General features: G+C 61.2%; 1 protein-coding gene across 1 annotated transcript; it reads left to right on the top strand.

The window, feature by feature from the left end:
* Nucleotides 1-704: 704 nt before the first annotated feature.
* Nucleotides 705-10,258, top strand: LOC140658508 (chloride intracellular channel protein 2-like). The gene is made up of 6 exons (XM_072877034.1): nt 705-938; nt 5,914-6,023; nt 6,482-6,607; nt 7,686-7,792; nt 8,223-8,404; nt 8,583-10,258. The coding sequence occupies exons 1-6, from the start codon at nt 882-884 to the stop codon at nt 8,742-8,744; spliced, it is 744 nt and encodes a 247-aa protein (XP_072733135.1). The 5' UTR covers nt 705-881; the 3' UTR covers nt 8,745-10,258.
* Nucleotides 10,259-18,481: the final 8,223 nt, after the last annotated feature.

Raw genomic sequence — 18,481 nt, 5'->3', positions numbered from 1 at the left:
CTGCCCCGGCTGGGCTGCTGCCAGCGGCGCTCTGGGGTTCCCCGCTGCACCCCGACATGCTCCAGCCTCTTTGCTTTCCCTCCTCGGCTGTTTTGCAATCCTTCCTGCCCAAGATCTGCGCCCCGGCCGCGCTCGGCCAGCGGCAAAGAGCCGGTGGCAGGCGGCCAGGCTGCCCCGCTCGGCTTCCCCGCACCCTCGCCCCGCTCAGGCCCCGCTCCTTGCAGCGGGGGTGCTCAGAGGAGCCCGCCCGGGGGGACGCCGGGGCGGTGGGCAGGGAGCGGAGCTGTACCCTCCCTCCTGGCAGCTGCCCGTCGCGATGCAGCAGCAGGAGGGGGGACGGCAGTGGGAAGGTCGGCTCGGTTCACCCCAAAGAGGTAAAGAAGCGGCGAGCCCTGGGGCACCGGCGTCCAGGCGCAAGGGTGGGAGAATGGCGAAGGGGCAAGACCAGACTGGAGCAGCACGAGGAGCGGCGGCGAGACGCTTCCTCGGCAGCCCCTGCTCCCAGCTGGGAGGTGACGACAGCGGTGCCGGGGGCCGCCTGGGCCGCCAGCCCACTGCTCGCAGCGCCGGAGCTGCGCCTGGGCGGGTGCGATAGACTGGAAGGGGACCCGTGAACACGTCCAGATAGACCCGTGCTGAGTCACAGCTGGGAGGCCCCACAGCTTCCCCCTCCCCGACGGCAGGTCCCGGCACACACCCCATCGCTCCTCCCCGCTTCAAAAGGAAGGAAAGGGCAAGCCCCAGCCCTCCGCCGGGCGTGAGCGCAGCCGAGGTGCTCGAGGCACCCGCCGTCCGAAAGCCTCCTCCGTCAGCGCTCTGCAAAGGACGGACCAACTCACCACAGCAGTGAGCGGCCAGCGGTCCCTCCCCACGCTGCCGGGATGGAGAGTCGGCAGCACAACGCCACCAAGGAGCCCGAGATCGAGCTGTTTGTGAAGGTGGGTCCGGGGGGGACGGACGACGGTTGCTCTTAGGCAGTTCCCCACAGGCTCAGCCTCACCAGGCTCCAGCTGAGCGTAGGCGGTGGAAACTTGTGGGTGTCTTCATGTTTTGGGAGGCTGGAGATGGGTACCAAGTTTGGGATGGCTCGCCATGAAGGCTGGCTAAGCGGGTGCCCAGGGGAGGGGACCAGGCACGCAGTAGCCTGGGGACTGGTGGGTGTCACGCCCAGCATCCTAGAAGGTGCCCCGGTCTCGTGGTGGCCGTGGACCCCAGGGGAATGGCGCTGCTGGCAGCTGCTGTAACGAAGGAGTGGGCACGCATGCACCTCTCGAAAGCCAGATAAGACAAGCCCCAGCCTGGGAACGGCAAGCGGGAGGGCTGAGAGCAGCCACTTCAGCTTCTCCTGCGAGCCAGGGTTGCGAAACAGAGCGCGGACGGCTTGGGGAGCCGGTGCGGGTGCCCACGTGTGGGTGGGATGGGGCGGCTTCGCAGAGCAGCCCAGGGGAATTATTCGCTGGAAATGGTTTTTTTTTTTTTTCCCTGTTAAGCAATTTTCCGACACTTCCCCTGGAACATTTTAACACTGGAGTGCAAAATATCTGCAGTGGACATGCAGGGTGTAGAAAGAGAGGAGCCGAAGCTGGCGGCTGGTCACTGTGTGTGCCAGCAGCGATGCCAGTGGGCCCTGGGACACGTTGTCAAGTGACAGCGGCTGGGGGAGCGATGCCTCCCTGTGCAACCACATCGAGGTTTTAAGGGCGGTTTCCCCACAGCTGCTCAGCGCCGCGGGCTTTGCTCCTCTCCTCCTAGGGCAGCTCAGTGCCGAAAGGACCGCGGTGCCTGGCTGGAGGCACTGGCCTCCCTGGCACAGGCATCCGACAGTGCTGGGCACGGCGTGGCTCGTTGCTTGGGTCGTAGTTGGAAATCCGTGTTGGAAACGATTATCTGAGCCTTCGCAGGAGGGATCTCCCCCATCCCCTTGCCAAACCTGTGGCCACGGCAGGGCTTGCCAGGCACTGAGCTCAGCTGAGATGAATCCAGACAAGTGTATTTTCTTGGTGAAAGTCATTCGGGTGTTGAATTCCCTTCTTAGCACCACTTTTTCCCCGGGATGGCTGGGGAGAAGAGGAAAACGACACATGAGGTGACTGCAATGGCGGCAGCACCTTCAAGGGGGTTTTCAGAGGGAAGGGAAACAGAAAACAAAACATCAGCGTCGTCAGGACTTCCCCTACGCCTTAATTTAGCGCGAAAATACCCTTCTGGCTTGTCTGTTAACAGACAAATTGATGCTGTGCCTCCTTCTCCTACCATTCAGGACCCACTTTTACCGCAGTCACAGCAGCTACGGGCTGCAGACGGGCACCCTCCCGTGCCATCGGCACCTCGCACCTCTCCTGGAGGGGGTCCGCCCTGAGACATGGCCGCCGGCGTCACCCGCGGTAGCTGTAAATCACGGGGGGAGGCCAGTGCTCCCGCAAGCGCCTGCGGGCACGCCGCCCCTGCCCGGCTTTCACTTTGGCAAACGCTGACGTTAACTTGGCGAGGACGGGGAGGGTGCGAAGCGGCTCTCGCATTGCCTTCGGGTTGGGGCGGGCAGTCCCCAAAGGGCTGGCAGTTTCTCACCCTACCGTGGTCCCGGTGAAAGCACCGTCCCGCCGGCTGGGGGGCTCTCCCTGCCCAGGAGGAGGCTCTGCCCCTCAGCCCCACGAGGCATTCAGCCGCCCCCAAGGCTGCTTCCCGGCTTTCGGGGTGGCTGTAGGAGCCGTGGGCAGGTCCCGGTGGGAGTTGAGCACTTAGCAGTGCCCCAAGCACACAGAGCTGTTCCCTCCTCCCCCCGCATCTCATGCCGTTTCACCGAGGGGGGAAACCACAGGAACTGCTAAGTAACTTTGGGGTTTTAATGCCTCATGCAGCCTCGCGAGGCCTCAGGGAGTTGCACCTAAAAACCTGCACCTCCCTGGAGATGCTGTGCTAGCCCACGCTGGGTTTATCCATTATCCGGAGGGGAAAAGAATGAGGGAAGTCAGTCGGGGGGGCTGCAGGCTCTGCACCCCCTGTCCCGGTCCCTGCTGCAGCCCGGGGAGAGCAGGGGAAGAGGCTCTCTCCGGAGAAGGAAGTGAAGAGCAACGACTTCCCCGCCATGCTGCTTGGCTTTTGCTGGGGAGGGAGGGCGGGTGGCTGCCCGTCTCCCCAGGCCCCTTTCCCCTGAGCTCCCTGGCTCCTGGAGGGCTCTCCCCACGGCCACGTGCGTGCCAGCAGGGCCACGCCAGAGCCCGGTGCCCCCCTTGGCAGAGCCTGAGCGCTGGTGGGGCTGCCCTCCGCTTCCTCCAGATAAAGATTTGGCTCTGAGCATCCTAGGATGGGCCTGGCTTAACTTTTTTCCCTGCAGAGGCCATCCTGATTTTCCTTTCACTCTGGTCCAAAATTCCCCACCTCTCTATTTTTAAAAGACAAGGGGGAAAACCAGTCTGAGCTGCTCAGAGGCTGGAGCTACAAGACGAGCACGGAGAAGCCTGAAGCGGGCAAGCACAGCCTGAGCCCAGAGCAGCCCCACCGAGGGACGTCCTGCCCGCCCGCCCGTCCCCTCCGGCACCACCGTTGCCCCTCGTGCGACTCCACCAGAGCCACTCGCTGCCTTGGCTCAGCACAACAGCTCCACGGGACCAACGAGATAAATTGCAATTAAGCCCCCTCGCTCCCAGCCTTGTGCTGAGCGAGGAAAGCAAAGGGGAGCTCAGCCAGCTGGCTCCCCTCTCCTCTGCCACCAGCAAGGGCCATCTCAGGAGAGCAGGGAGGAAAGCGCCGGTCCTTGTGCCGGCCGGCCACAAAAGCACCTTGGAGATGCTCCCAAGGATGGCATTAGTTTCGGCTTGTAGGTGCCAGTGACGATGGAGAGGGGAAGGGGGGCAGAGATGCCCCGCTCTCATGCCAACGGGTAGCCCTCGTGGCTGTTTTCTGGCTCTCCCCTCCAGCTCCCTCACAGGACATCCGATACGAAATTTTATCCCTTACCAAAGAAGCCTTATTTGTTATAAGCTGACACGGGATGCTCCCGAGCAGCAGCTACCCAGGAGCATTTCTTATTAATAGCCAGCAAAAAGCCTCCGGTGTGAATTCAGCTTCACGTCTGGGTATATCCCAGAGAATCAATACATTTCTCGGTTCCCATTTCCTTTTTCAGGAGCATAATTTCATGACAGCTGAGCATAGGAAATACTGGTTAAAAATCATTTTCATTCCTCTGGAAGGACTAAAAGGTGTCCGCATAGTGGAAAAGCAGACCGTCACCCCCAGCTGACCACTCAGCGTGTCGGGGTTTTGTTTTGATCAGTTTTCCGTCTCCCTTAGGGCGAGTTTGAGGCTGGTGTATCTCTCCTGGAGAAGCTGAGCACTCCAGAGTCCACAGATTTCTGGGCACCTGTAGATACAGACGGGTGACTCGTAGCACTTTCCTCCAGCCCAGGAGAGCCAGGCACAGGTCTCTGCATCTTCTGCTAATGAAGCATCCTCAGCCACCCCGTCTTTGGGGCCCCAGTGAGGTGCAAGCTCTGGAGCCACCTCCTGCTGCCCCCCCCAGATGTCATTGCTGCTACTCGACTTCCGCACCACCCGATCCTCCCAAATCTCATCACCCTCCTGCTTAGCCTCTGCACTTCAGCTCGCCAGCTGATATCAAGGCTTAGAGCAGAGCCGCGGGGCGCGAGCCGTGCCACCAGGGCTCACGTGCCGACACAAGCTGCTCCATGGGAGCAGCATCCCTCCGTGAAGGAGCTGGGGTGAGCCGCGCTGCTCCTCCCTGCAGCGGCAGGACTGCCACACACGCCGGAGGACCGTGGTTCACGTGCAGCTGAGGAACCCCTTAATTCTCTTGAAGTCGAGCTTCCTGTGAGCCATTTTACCTCTCATACCACGGTGCAACTTCCCTCTCTGAGTAGCATCTGTGCTAGTTTTCATGCCCCGGGGGAAACCTGCCCCATTCCTCTTGACCAAACTCCTCATAAGGAGTTTCAGTCCATTTTGCAAAGGATATTTCCAGCTGCTACATAGCAAGGAAATGGGCTTCAGTCCACCTGCTGCTGCTTTCCCTTGGGATTGCTGAATGGGCATCATCTGGGTGAGACCCTGATGAGGCAGCACTGGTGGGATTTCAGGCAGCTTGTCCAAGCTCCTTGTTTTCCTGTGTCCCCGCTGCTGTTTGACCCCGTCCTGGTCACAGGGCAGCCCCCTGAGTGCTGAGACGCCGCGGCTGTGCCCATGCAGAGGGGTTGAAAGGGACTGTCTGCACGTGATCGAAGCTTTAGGAGCTGACACGCGGCTCCGTTCCCCACCGGTGCTGGGTGGGATGCCAGCGTGAATCCACCTCTGTACAGCCCCGCCATCCCCAGCCCCTTCTCCTCCCCAAGGCTCCTCCCGAGGAGGCTGCTTGGGTGGTTCTTGGCCGTCATCAGCCTGGGGAAGTCATGCCTGCGTTCGTTAAATGCACACAATACCGGAGGCAGACACTAACAGCACACGAAAACAAACTGCTCTTTTCCTGGCAAACATGAGCACATTTCCCTTCTCACCGCCCTCTCCAGCCTGGCCTCCCAGCCAAGCAGACCCTCCCTTCCTCCCCATCCATCAGCAATCACCCTCCACCTCCTTCCCCTGCCTCCTTCTCCTCTTCCTCTCAGCTTTATCTCACATTTCTGGGAAGGATCCGACCCCGAGCACCCTGAGGATGCCGTCCGATGCTTTCCAGTGGCAGCAGGGCCACGGCTCAGGGAGGGGATGCTACAGCCGAGCCCCCAGTGCTGGGAGAGGCTCCCTGCAGCATGCAGAGCCAGGGTGCTGGGCCAAGCCCTCCATGTGCCTTCCTCCCGAGACCGGCTCCGGTGGCTCTCTGCCTTCAGGAGGCTCTCCGCCTTCATTTGGGCTGGGTGAGCCCAGCTGACGGGTCAAATCCTCGTTTCTCTGCTTTCCCGGCAGGCCGGTCTGGATGGAGAAAACATCGGAAACTGCCCCTTCTGCCAGCGCCTCTTCATGGTGCTGTGGCTCAAAGGGGTCAAGTTCAATGTCACCACGGTGGACATGACCAGGTGAGACGGCACCACGGCCCAGCCCTGTGCCAGCGGTGGGGCGAGGCACCCCTGGCTCAGCTCCTCCCATCGGCACTTTCCTCCCTCCCGCCCGCGCCGCAGCCGGCGTGCCACCGCGGGGGGGACGGGGTGACAGCCCCTGCCCGTACACTGCCCGTCGCTCCGTGGGGCGCAGGGGGTGGGCCAGCGCGGAGCCGCAGCTGCGTGCCAACACATGCACGGCACAGGGACTCCCTGTCCTGCTGGGTGCGGGCACGAGTCCGAGGCACCGCAGGGCAGACCGAGAGGCTGGGGGGCACTCCTCAGCCCCCGAAACCCAACAGAGCGTGCAAGTGGGGATGCTCCCGGTCCTGTGCCCCAACCCACACACCCACCTCAGCCTTGTCCCTTCGCCCCGGGGAGCCTGGCGGGTGCAGGCAGGCTGCAGGCTCTGAGCCCACTTATTTTCTCCACTCCAGGAAACCTGAAGAGTTGAAAGATTTAGCGCCGGGCACCAACCCACCCTTCTTGCTGTTCAACAAGGAGCTGAAAACAGACTTCATTAAGATCGAGGAGTTCCTGGAGCAGACCCTGGGCCCACCCATGTAATTGCAAGCTCGCTCCTTCCCCCTTTCGGGGCCCGTTGGGCATGCCGCAGCATTGCGTAGCGCTCAGCAGATTGGGAAACCGAGGCAGGGTGCTAGGAGGTGCCTGAGAGCAGCTCGGGGAGGGGGCTGACTCCCCGCCCAGCACCCTGCGCCGTGCTCTGCAGGGCCGGGGCTTGCGATGCCGAGGGGCCGCGTCCCCTGGGGAAGGCGGCGGGTCGGGCTGCGAGGGAGCGGGGATGGGCTAGGATGGAAAACAATGGGAGGAAATGCACCGGTCCCCCTTGGCGCAGGCGGGGCTGGGAGGGAGAGGGAGAGCGGGGCGGGGGGGGTGTCCCTGCAGGCACGGGGACCCCCGGGAGCCGGTGGTTTTGCAGCTGGCTGCGGCAGTTGGTGTCGAGGCAGAGGGGGAAACGTGAGACCCCTTTGCCCGCTCCCATCCGGTGTGCTCAGCTGAGCGGAAGCAAATGCCCTTGCTTGAATGCAGCGGCACAGCTGGCCCAAGGGGCGGCCGGGGGGGCCGCTCCCCCCGAGCTCCTGCAGGGCTCCGCTCGCAGCCCGCCAAGCCAGCGCGCCCCGCGCCCTGCGCGGCTGCAAGCCCTCCCGCCGCCTGCAAAAGAGGAAGCTTCAAATGCACGCGTCATCTGCCTCCTCAGACGTGTCTGCCCTTGCAGCGCGCCCTGGGACACGTGGGCAAACCGGAGGCTGTTCCTGAGGAAGTCATGGGAGCTTCTGGCTTCCCCAGACCCCTCCCATGCCAAAATGCCTCCTCCGGGCTGGGCCAGAGCTGCCTGCAGGCAGAGCTGTGCTCCGGGGCTCTGCGGCCACCAGTGTCCCCAAGCCATGGAGTTTCTGCCCTCTGATTTTCCCCTAGCAAGCACCCAGGGTAATACAGCTCCCCGGGCGGCAGCTGCAGTATTTTAAAGCATCGCCGTTCTCCTGCAACCAGCCGAACATCACCTGCATCCTCCAGTGCCAGCCCTGGGCACCGCGGCCCAGCGGATAACGCAGCTGAGGACCACGCAGCTGAATCTCTGCCTCCATCCCTGCCTGCACTGACACAAGTGTCTCTTTAAAGGTATCCGCACCTGAGCCCCAAGTACAAGGAGTCCTTCGACGTGGGGAGCGACATCTTTGACAAGTTCTCGGCGTACATCAAGAACCCGCGCAAGGAAGCAAATATCAGTAAGAAAGGCGGGTGGGGGCTGCGGGGCTGTGATCTGCCCTGCTGGAGGCGGGCAGAGATGCTTTTGTCTGCGGGCAAATCCTGCCGCCGGGTTAGGGTTCCTGCTGCCTTCCCCACCACAGCCTCCTTGGCAAGCGGAGGAGCGGGCAGGAAGGGTGAAGGCAGTCCTGTGCTCCACGGGGCTAACGGCCCCGCGTGCAGGCGCTGGGGAGAGCGGGTCCTGGAGGGGAGCACGGGGTGATGCTGCTGGGGTCCCCTGGCAGCAGGGACTCTGGCCAGGGGCCAGTGCTGTGCACCACTGGTGTGGCCCTGAGGGCTTTGTCCCTGTATGCAAAGCCTGGGAGAGGCTCAGCCTCCCTGGCACAGCGCTGGGCTGTGCTGGGAGCCCCGGGCACCAGGCTAACTGCACTTGTTTCCCTGCCCACCCAGATTTCGAGAAGGCCCTGCTGCGGGAGTTTCAGCGCCTGGATGTCTACCTAAACACTCCTCTCCCCGAGGAGATTGACCAGGACAGCGTGGAGGACATCACCGTCTCCAAGAGGAAATTCCTGGATGGAGACCACCTGACGCTGGCTGATTGCAACCTCCTGCCCAAACTGCATATCATCAAGGTTTGCATTTCGGCACCGGCTCCCAGGGCCGAGGGGAGTACCCGCTCCAAGAGGGGGTGACAGGGTGGGGTGGTGCGAACAGGGGGCTAGCGGTCCTGTATTTGCGCCCCCCGCCCCAAGCCAGAGAGTGAATCTTCCCCAGGCCTGGGAAGTCTCAGCCTCCTCCTCTCCTCTCTAGATCGCAGCCAAAAAGTACCGCGACTTCGAGATCCCAGCGGACATGACGGGCGTCTGGCGCTACCTCAACAATGCCTACGCCTGCGATGAGTTCAGCCACACGTGTCCCGCGGACGAGGAGATAGAGCACACCTACGCCAGCGTCGCCAGGAAGATGACCTAACCCGGCTGCGGGGTGCGCCGGCGGCACTGCCCTGGCCGAGCCCTCCGCCTCCGCAGTCCTGGCACAACCAAACCCCGGCCGAGGGAGGGACTGGAGGGGGTTTACGGCATCGCTACCCCCCGCCTTTCAGAAATAGCGCCTTGCTTCACAGCCCCCCGCTGCTCCCTCCTCCTCCTCCGCCGGCTGGCTGCAGCCCCCGCGCGCTGTCAGCGCTGACTGCGTGTACGGACCGGTCCCTGCATGGCTGCAGTGGCAACTGCATCCCTACTCCCTGAAAAAGGGTCTCACAGCCTGTGACCACGCGTCATGGGAAAAGCCGAGCGCTAGCCTTCCGCAGTGGCACTTTGGTGGAAGAGATGAGACCCCCCAAACAGCTGGGCCAGCCCTGCCTCCCCATCCGCTGCCGGAGCTGCTCTGGCAGCCCCATGCAGTCCCAGCCATCCTGTACGCTCGGGAAGCGGCGTCCCGGGATCCCAGCACATCACCTGGGCTGGAGCTGTTTGAATTCGCCCGGTCGCCCTTCCGCACAGCACCCTGCAGCCTGTGTTTGGGCAAGCCCTCTCTTCCACCAAGGCGTCCAGGCTCCACCTGAAGACACCGAAAGGCTCTGCCCCTGGTAGTTTATTGCAGTGACAAGTTGTTCTCGCTGCTGGAGAGTTGTAACGTGCGTCTAACTCCCCATTAGGACATGGGGGCAGGAAGATGCTGGGGACGATGACTGGCGCGAAAGTGCCAGGACCTGCTGTGGCGGGGAAGGAGCGGTGTGGGGACTCGCGAAGGGCTGGGGATGGAGGGCTGACGATCAGGGCATCCCTCCCACGTGTGCCAGCACCCAGGGCCACATGCTGCTGGCTGCAAGGTCCTGCCTGGCGCCTGCGAGCTAAGAAACCTCTCCCTGCCTCGCCTGCCGGACGCTGCAGGAGATGCAGCCGTGTGCAGCTCCAGCTCTGCCACCCCCTTCCCGGTCCCCACCAACGCTTCAGGTGCCTGACTGGGAGACAGAGGCATGGGGTAGGGCATTTGTCTGGTGTCCACACCCCAGGACCGGACAGCCTAAGAGAGCAGGCAAAAGCTGCTTTGCAAAGCGCTGTGTCTGTAGGAGGTATGTGGGCCGGTTTGGTGCTCCCTGGCTCAGCGTTGTGCCTTCCCATCCAGTGTTGCTGATGCAAGAGGAGTCAAAGCCGCTCTGCACAGCCATGACATCCCATCCTCCCCACCCGATACCTCCAGCTCCCCCCAGGGCTCCTGCCAGCGCCTGTGAATTCAGCCAGCCCTCCCCAGCCAGCCCCGCGGGCAAAAAAATACTGTACAGTGAGCGTGGTGGGTGCTGCGGGGACGCGGCGACGGCAGACCCCCCCTCCAGCCCTCACTGCCACTTCCCTCTTTGCACTAAAAGGTGTGTCCTCGCAAGCCTCTCATAGCACTGGGTTTGGGGACTGGTTTTGTTATTGATGGGTTTTGGTTTGTTTGGGTTTTTTAAACTAAGAACAGCAATAAACTGTATTTTAATATGCCTTGCTTGTGTACTGTCAGCGCCCAGGCCAAGGCCACCGGGCGTGGAGGGTGCTGCAGGGGGTGGAGGGGCCATCCCTGTGGTGGAAACCCTTTTGAGGTTTAGCATAAGTGAAGCTGTAGCCCCCAGTCTCTGCCGCCCTGGATCACCAGCGTGCATGTGGCAGCTCCTGCCCTGCCCGCAGGAGAGATGTCCCCTCCCCGGGCACTTGCACTGTGACCTGCCCACAGCGTGCACGCGGTGGTGGGAGGATGCTGGATCCTGCAGTGTGGGGACGGAGTAACCACAGGATGCTGCTCTGGTGTGAGGGGTTTATTCAGCTCCTGCTGGCAGCCAGCATGTCCCTGCCAGGCCACGGTGGCAGCTCTGCCTTGCCATGGGTCCTGGAGGTCCGCTGGTATAGGAGAAACACTGTCCTGCACCCCGGATCCTCATGGGACTCTCCCCCTACCCCACGACCCCCCTCCTCTGCTGCAGACCCTCTCCCCTTTTCCCCACAAGGGACCGGAGACCTTGCAAAGCTCTGTGCAAACCAGCCCACGGCGAGGTGTGGGGCACGCGTGGATGGGCCCGCCGGAAGGCACTGGGGTAGTGGTGGCAGGGAGCGGGCTGGCAGGCGGGCGGCAGGCGGAGCTCCTCCTGTACCCCTCATTTGGTGACACAGTATTTCCAGAAGCAAGCTGGGAGAAAAAGGAAAAGACACCCATGAGAGGGGCTGCAGCAGTGCTTGGCTACAGCCGAAAAGTTTAAAGGAAAGATGTCCATCTCTTCTCCCAGGCTCTCCTTCGGCTTTGAAGTCGGTTCTAGGAGCACAGCCTGGGAGCTGAATGCCTTAGTCCATACCACGGGCACCCTCTACCCCAAACCGCAGCCACCCTTCACCCCAAGTCATGAGCATCCTCCACCCCATCCAAGAGCACCCTCCACCCCAAGTCATGAGCACCCTCCACCCCATCCATGAGCATCCTCCACCCCATCCAAGAGCACCCTCCACCCCATCCATGAGCATCCTCCACCCCATCCAAGAGCACCCTCCACCCCATCCAAGAGCACCCTCCACCCCAAGTCATGAGCATCCTCCACCCCATCCAAGAGCACCCTCCACCCCAAGTCATGAGCATCCTCCACCCCATCCAAGAGCACCCTCCACCCCAAGTCATGAGCATCCTCCTCCCCATCCATGAGCACCCTCCACCCCAAGTCATGAGCATCCTCCACCCCATCCATGAGCACCCTCCACCCCATCCATGAGCACCCTCCACCCCATCCACGAGCACCCTCCACCCCAAGCCCAGCCCCTGCTTGCCATGGCCTCTTTGCAGGTCAGTGGTGGGTCGGGTCCCAGGACCCACTGGGAGCTGGGCACTCACCTCTCTTGCTGGGTTGCTGAGGGGCCTGGTCTGTCTGGGTAAATCCCTGGCTCGGGAGCTCCCCTGCTGCCACCATCTTCCAGAGGACTGCATCAAGGGCTTCCACCTGCTGTGGCACAGCAGCCCCATCACGTGTGTGGTGCCCGTCTGGCAAAACCAGCCCCCAAACCCCTTCCCCTCGCTGCCGGACTGGGGAGGGAAGCCGTGTTGGCACCCAAGCGGGACTGCCTCAGTCCCCATTTACTGGCCAGCAGGGATGGGATTTATGGGGTTTGCTGGGACCTCGTGGGGAGCTGGCCCACGGGAGACCCCCGCCCAGCAGCATCTCCCCTGGGCTGCCTTCCCCTAGGCACCCCCACTCACCAAGCGGTCGTGGACATCCTCCTGGAGAGAGCTTTTATTTCCTGGGAAAAAAAAAAAAAGAAATGCCATGAGCACGCAGGGGCTATGGGTCCAGCATGGGGGGCAGGAGCCAAGGGAAGATATGTCAGAAGGAGAGGGGACGCAGCACTGTCGCCTGCTTCTCTCCGTGCTCCCCTGGGGGCACCCAACCTGCAGCACTCCTTCGTCCTGGATGCAACCCTTCGCCTCTTCAAAGAGCATCCTAGGGCCTGCCTCCCTCCACGTGTACCCCCACACCAACCCCATCCTTGGGTCCAGTTCACCTGGAGCTCTGGGACTCACCCTTGCTACGAGCTGCTTTCTGGTCATGGCTCGCTCCTTCCCCCGGTGCAGACAGAGCCTGTGTCAGGTTCCTGGATGGCTGGAGCCCTGCTAGAGGCTTGCTGTCAGCCACGAAGCCGACTGCACCATCAGCCAGGTTAAAATCCATCCACATAAGGTCTGGGCTGAATGGGGAGACAGCGTCAAGGACAAAGCGGCTCATTTGAGCTGCGCTTGTTCCTTGGACAGTGGGACGGAGAGCCTGAGCGTGGTCTACAGATCCTGAGAATGACAGGCAGGTTGTTTGGGGGGGACGAGGCTTTGTCTCCTCGCCTGGCCATGCGTGCCAGCCTGGGCTGGGAGTCACAACGCTGGCCATGGCCCTGCAGGTGTGGCCTCAGGAGTGCTGAGCAGAGGGGAAGGATCCCCTCCCTCGACCTGCGGTGACGCTCCTCCTAATGCAGCCCAGGACACCGTCGGCCGCCTTTGCCGCAAGGGCACGTTGCTGGCTCGTGGTCAACTTGGTGTTGACCAGGACAGCCCTGGTGTGTCCTGGTGTCTGGGGTTGTTCCTCCCAGGGGCAGGACTCGGCACTTCTCCTTGCTGGAGTGCACAAGGTCCCTCTCAGCCCATCTCTCCAGCCTGCCCAGGTCCCTCAGGATAGCAGCATGACGCTCTGGCGTTACCAGCCACTCCTCCCAGCTTTGCATCAACTGCAAACTTGCTGAGGGTGCACTCTGTCCCGTCATCCAGGTCATTAATGAAGATGTTAAACAGAACCGTCCCCAGTACCTCAGTACCTCAGGATGCACCACTAGTGACTGGCCACCAGCTGGACTTTGTGCCACAGATCACAGCCCTCTGCTCAGCCAGTTTTCAGCCCACCTCACTGTCCACTTATCTAACCCGGACTTGGTCATCTTGCCTATGAGGATGCTATGGGACACAGTGCCAAAAGCCGAGGCAAACAACGTCCGCTGCCCGGCGTTGCCTTCAGCATGACTGCGACAGGCAGGTGGAGGAGGTCCCCATTAGCTGCCGGGGTCCCCCCTGCCACAAAAGACCCTTCTGAGGGCAGCGCCGCAGCACCCCTTCCTGCCCCCACTTAGCCAGGCTGCTGCACCGGTGGGAGCTGCAAAGGGTTGAGTCCAGACCCCCGTTATCCCGGGTTACACCTCAGGTAGGTGCAAGCAGAAACCTTGCCCGGGTGAGTCTGTCCCATGGCCCGTCTGCGTCGCTCTGAGGAAAGGGATAGTCTAAGGTTACCACAAAACCAAACGTTAGGCACACGGCTACGACTAAGGCAACAAGTCCCTTGCTGTCTGACTGTGTTTAACTGGAAACCAGCTGGTGTGTCGGGAACTTTCCAGCATCTCACCCTTTGACCCATCCCTCCTCCAGTGCCTGCCTGTGCACAGCCCCCAGGAAGCTGCCACCAAGCTCCGGCAGCTGAGCAATCCCAGACACTCGCCCTTGTATTTCCTTTGCCTCAGACACACGGTCAAGCTGCTAAAGCCCTGGAAGTCCCCATGAGTCAGCCGAGCGACAAGAGGAGCCCCCGTGCCTGCTCATTTCCCAGAACCCCAGGCAGCGTGCCACGCCGGGGCCGCTCGCAGGGGCAGCGCGAGTGGGTCACGGGGCTGGGGTCGGGCTCTCCTTCAGGGCTCGAGCTCTGCCCAAGTGACTTTTTCTCCAGCATCAGGAAGCCCAGAGTGTCTAAACTGGTGCTTACCCCGCTGTTGGTACTAGCACGTATGGACCAGGGCCGCGGGGTGGATGCGAACGCGTGCATCAGCCCCAAGCCCAGCAGATGCTGGCTCTGCCACCTGCGGTCCCCTGGGGCACTGGCCTGCGCGCAGTGACGCGTGGCAGGGCACCGTGCTGCAGCAGAGCCTCCGGCACACGGTGCAGCCGGCCGGCGTCGCAGCCCCGGGCCTTGCAGCTGTTGGGGAGGCTGGTGCCAGCCCTGTGACCGTGAGCAGAGCTCACCCCATCCCAGACCATCCCAGGCCACCCAGCGTGCACCGCTTGCTCCGCACATGAGCTGCAATTCCCTCATCTCCACCTAGGGCGTCGGAAGAATATCAAGTCTAGAGGGAAGCTCTGTAGCCCCCAGGCTGGCTGATTCCCAGGGCAGCGTTGTCTGTCATCGCGGAGCACCCGGCCACATCACCCAGACTCTGCTATCGGCAGATCACAACAGCCAAAGCAGTCCCTCGGGTACAGGATGGTCTTCTGTTGTCCAACCTGGTCACACCAGGAATGGGTTTAACCCTGCTGGACATACACTACCCCTAACAACACTGGGGAAAACCCTCCTCAGGCCAGAAGGTCTTTCTGCCCAAAGAGGAACAGGGGGAAGCTGCGCTGCTGTGCACGCCTGCAGCAGCCAAGCCCCCATGGAACACCAGGTACGAGCCACGTGGTTTGAGCCACCACTCGGTGCCAGCCATAACGTGGTGCACGGGGAGAAACCCTACCTGGCTTTCAGGCACGAACACCCAAGTCAGTTGTCCTTACCTTGGGCACTGTCGCCTTCGGGGTAGACAGGGTAAGCGCTGATGCAGCAAGCCCCCAACAGTAGCGCCAAGGTGACGACCGTCCTCTGGGAAGGCATCTTCTCTCCTTCTCCAAGCCTTGACCAATTTCCTAGGAGCCTGTGAGTGAGGGAGCGTGAGGCGGTTCTCTTTTATGTCCTCCAGCTCTCTGCGATCGATATGCTCTCATCAGGTGGGTTGTCTTTTCTGCTGGGTTGGCCATCCATCCTGATGACAGGAGACGACTGGCCCTGCTCTCCCCCGGGTTCGATCTCTGTCACTCTTGAATGAGGACGCTTGATAAATGCTTGGCCGGGTTTGCAGAAGCTCTGCTGTTTACCGTGGCTGTGCTGTGCTGGGGGAGGAAGTGCTACGGAAGGCTGGACAGATCAACCGTGCCTCTGGTGGGGTCTGGAGGAGAATCACAAGAGAACATGGGGGCCAACATTTGGACAAAACATGTGGATCCACACTTCCTTTTTGCATGACCTTCCTCCCCAAGGGTTACCACGTGTCTTCTGCTCCTTTCACATCTCGTGGCAGCACGAGGGCAGTGGCAAAGCCTTTGGCCACCCGGGCATCCCAAGCTGATTCTCAGTCGGTGCCCTGGTCCCTAATGACAGGACTCAGCAAGTGACAAGGCTCATCCTCTGCAGACGGCAGCGGCCGGAGCTTCCTTGCTGGAACGGCAGTTGACCTTGCTGGGTTCAGAGGAGCCTCTCTCCTTATCCCAGAAGCTGGCAGCGCAATTCCCCCTTCCAGAGAACGCGTCTGTGAGCTCCAGGCAACCGATGTAGTGCTAACCCTGCTGGGCTGTGGACATCCAGGCCAGTAAGTCACTGCAGAGGGAAGGGACTCAGGCTGGGCTTCACAGCAACGTGAACCTGGAGCAATCCAGAGTCAGCGCTGGAGTCTGGGTAGCTTTGGCTTAGAGTTAAATGCCCATTTTTTTCTCTCCGGAAAAAAAGGTAGCCAGTGATGGAGGCCTTGCAGCCAGTGTCCCAAAGCCACATCCATGAGACAGGGTCATGAAAAATGGCTTTCCTGGGAGAAGAACACAGAGGTGGTGCACACTCCTCTCACAAGCTGCAGGTACAGAGGCAGACCCCAACCGTTCACTGTGTCAGCAGGGACCTGGCCCAGCTGCCCCGTGTCCAGGTTTCTCCGGTTCCCATTTGAGCCCCCACCTTATTCACAAACTGCACTTTCAAATTACCATCATATCAGCCAACTGGAATGGCTTCTAATTAAGTCTCTTTGCCTGGAAGGCTTAATTCGGAGAAACCCAGCTGAAACTGGTGCCTTTGGTGACCTCAGCCAGGCCATCTGTGCTGTGAGAGCAGCTTGCACCCTTGTTCGTACAGCACCATGCTTCCTGAAAGCACCGAGGAGGAGTTTGAGAGACACGAAAAGTTTTTAAGCTCTCCGGAGCTGCACATCAATCCTGGGTGTTATTTGTGGGGGAGAGGAGACAGAAAGGTTCGTTCGGTGCCCTTTCCTACCCCTACCAACACCGGGGCTCAGCCAGGTGGGGCAATACCAGCTTCAGAGGTACCACGAGGAAAGTTCTTCTGAAACCTTGGTGGGAGATCTATGTTTCTCAATCTCTTGTGTCCTCTCCTCTTGTGGGGTGGGACATTATGGAGCCTTTCCTGAGCAAAATTGGACAGGATGCTTGGGAGCCCGAGCATCTGTTTTTTAGCCAAGAGGCTGACCATGACCCTGCTGAGCACAAAACAGGGAGACAACGGTGTCTGCACGCCCAGGGACAGGCTCCCATTTTTCATAAAGTGCTTGAAGGTGCATTAACAAGAGATCATTACTTCTGTCTGCAAATCCCTGTCTGTCAGGCACAGATCAGACTGGGAGACAGATGAGGTGAAACGTTCATCCATCCCGACGGGGCACGCTGCTCAGCTGGGACCTTTCTCCTAGCAGAAATCCGTATCCAGCCTGTTTTCCAGCTGCTCCCATCCTCTGGATGCTGGGTTTCATGCCATGTAATGAAAAATCCTGGAGGCAGGCTCATCACTTCTGCTGCCAGGACAGGGGCAGGAGGCACAGCCCGGAGAGGGTCGCCACAGGGAGAAAGCATGGAAACCTCCTCCGAACTCACGTGTGCATCGCGTGAGCTGACGTGCACCCAGCTCAGAGGGCAGCTCTGCCTGGGCCGTGTATCACCGGGAGCGTGAGCGGTCTCTGTGGGCAGAGAGCTACGGATCAGAGTGCCCAGAGCAGCGCAAGGGCAGCGGGAAGGCGTTGAGCTGAGCCGCCTGGTCCCTTCCTCATCCACAGACCAGAAATCCCCTGACGTGCGTCAGGAGGATGGGGAGCACAAGGACCAGCCGTATCTCACAGGCCCCGTCCGAGCCCGCTGCTGCCAGCAGCGGGGGTGAGCCGTCGGGCTCCTCCATCCAACACGGGGAGCTCACCCTGTGGAGCAAGGGGACCTGGTGACAGAGCTGGGTGACACACGGCTCTGTCAGCGTGGCTTCAGCAGGGTGCCCACGGCACCTGTGAATGCAGACGCTTGCCGTGTGTCCCCAGGCGAGGGCACTCCCTCACTAGCGCATGAAGTGGGAACAGTTTTGCTTTGCAGCCTCCCAGCCCCAGAGCTTGGCCCTGGGGGGACCTGGGCATCCCCATCCCCGCTCAGCGCTTGGGCCCCGACCTGCTGAGCTACGGGAACGCTCCTGCCCGGGAGCAATCACTCAGGTCTGAACCAAGGCGTTCGCATCTCCGCAGCCTGTCGGCCCGGCAGCCCTCTCCAGGCACGTGCCCCAAACACATTACGCTTCGTCTTCAGCTTCTGGGGCTTCCGTAGGCCCCACCCACACCCCAGTGGGCTTCTCAGCCAAGCCAAGCGGCTAAGACCACCCGTCTCCTGACCCGCTGGCCCAGCACTGTGGGGAAGAGACGCAGCAGGAACTGGTGGCCTGGGTCACCTCACAGCTCAGACCTGCCAAGCCACGAAGTCTTTTTGGGCCGAAGGATGGGGTCTGGCAGGCCAGCTCTGACGCTGCTGCTCCGTGCCACTCCGGGGACCCACCTGGGGCTACAGAGCCATCACAAGGCACCTTGCGCAGGGGGGGCTGGATAACACGGCCTCGCTCAGCGAGCCTGGGGGCCCACGGTCCCAGGTCCCTTGCCAGATACACAGGCACGTGCCAGACAGCGCTTGGGATGGCTGCAAGGATTTGGGGTGGCTCGGGGCTGTCCCCGAGCGCTGGCAGGGCAGCTGCGGTGACAGGCAGGATGGAGAGCGGGCAGAGCAGGGTGGGCACAGGGCCACGGCAGATCCCGGGGGTGGGCTGCAGCCCGAGATGCTGCTCTCTGCGTCTCTGCCTCCCATGGCTTTCAAAGGCAAACAGGGATCTTCCTTCGTTCTGGCAGCCTGCAAAAATATTAGAGCTTAATTTTTCCCCATCATTTCAGGAGCTGCCGTCTCCCTTGTGTTTGTTAGGTGCTATGTTTCCTATGCGGCGGCTGCAAAAGTCCCATTAGCCCCCGCATAGCAATTTTCCGTTCTCCAATACTTTTATAGGCTGGCACTTCAGCTCTCTGAGAATTAGTAATAAGAAATACCCTCTTGCATAGTCCTAGAACTGCCGTTTCTAATAAAGAGCTGTTTTCAGCTGCATTCCTCTCATTGCT

The sequence above is a fragment of the Ciconia boyciana genome, chromosome 12 (genome assembly GCF_034638445.1).
Source record: "Ciconia boyciana chromosome 12, ASM3463844v1, whole genome shotgun sequence".
NCBI lineage: Eukaryota > Metazoa > Chordata > Aves > Ciconiiformes > Ciconiidae > Ciconia > Ciconia boyciana.
The sequence above is the reverse complement of the archived record's forward strand: the minus strand, read 5'-3'. Positions and strand labels throughout refer to the sequence as shown.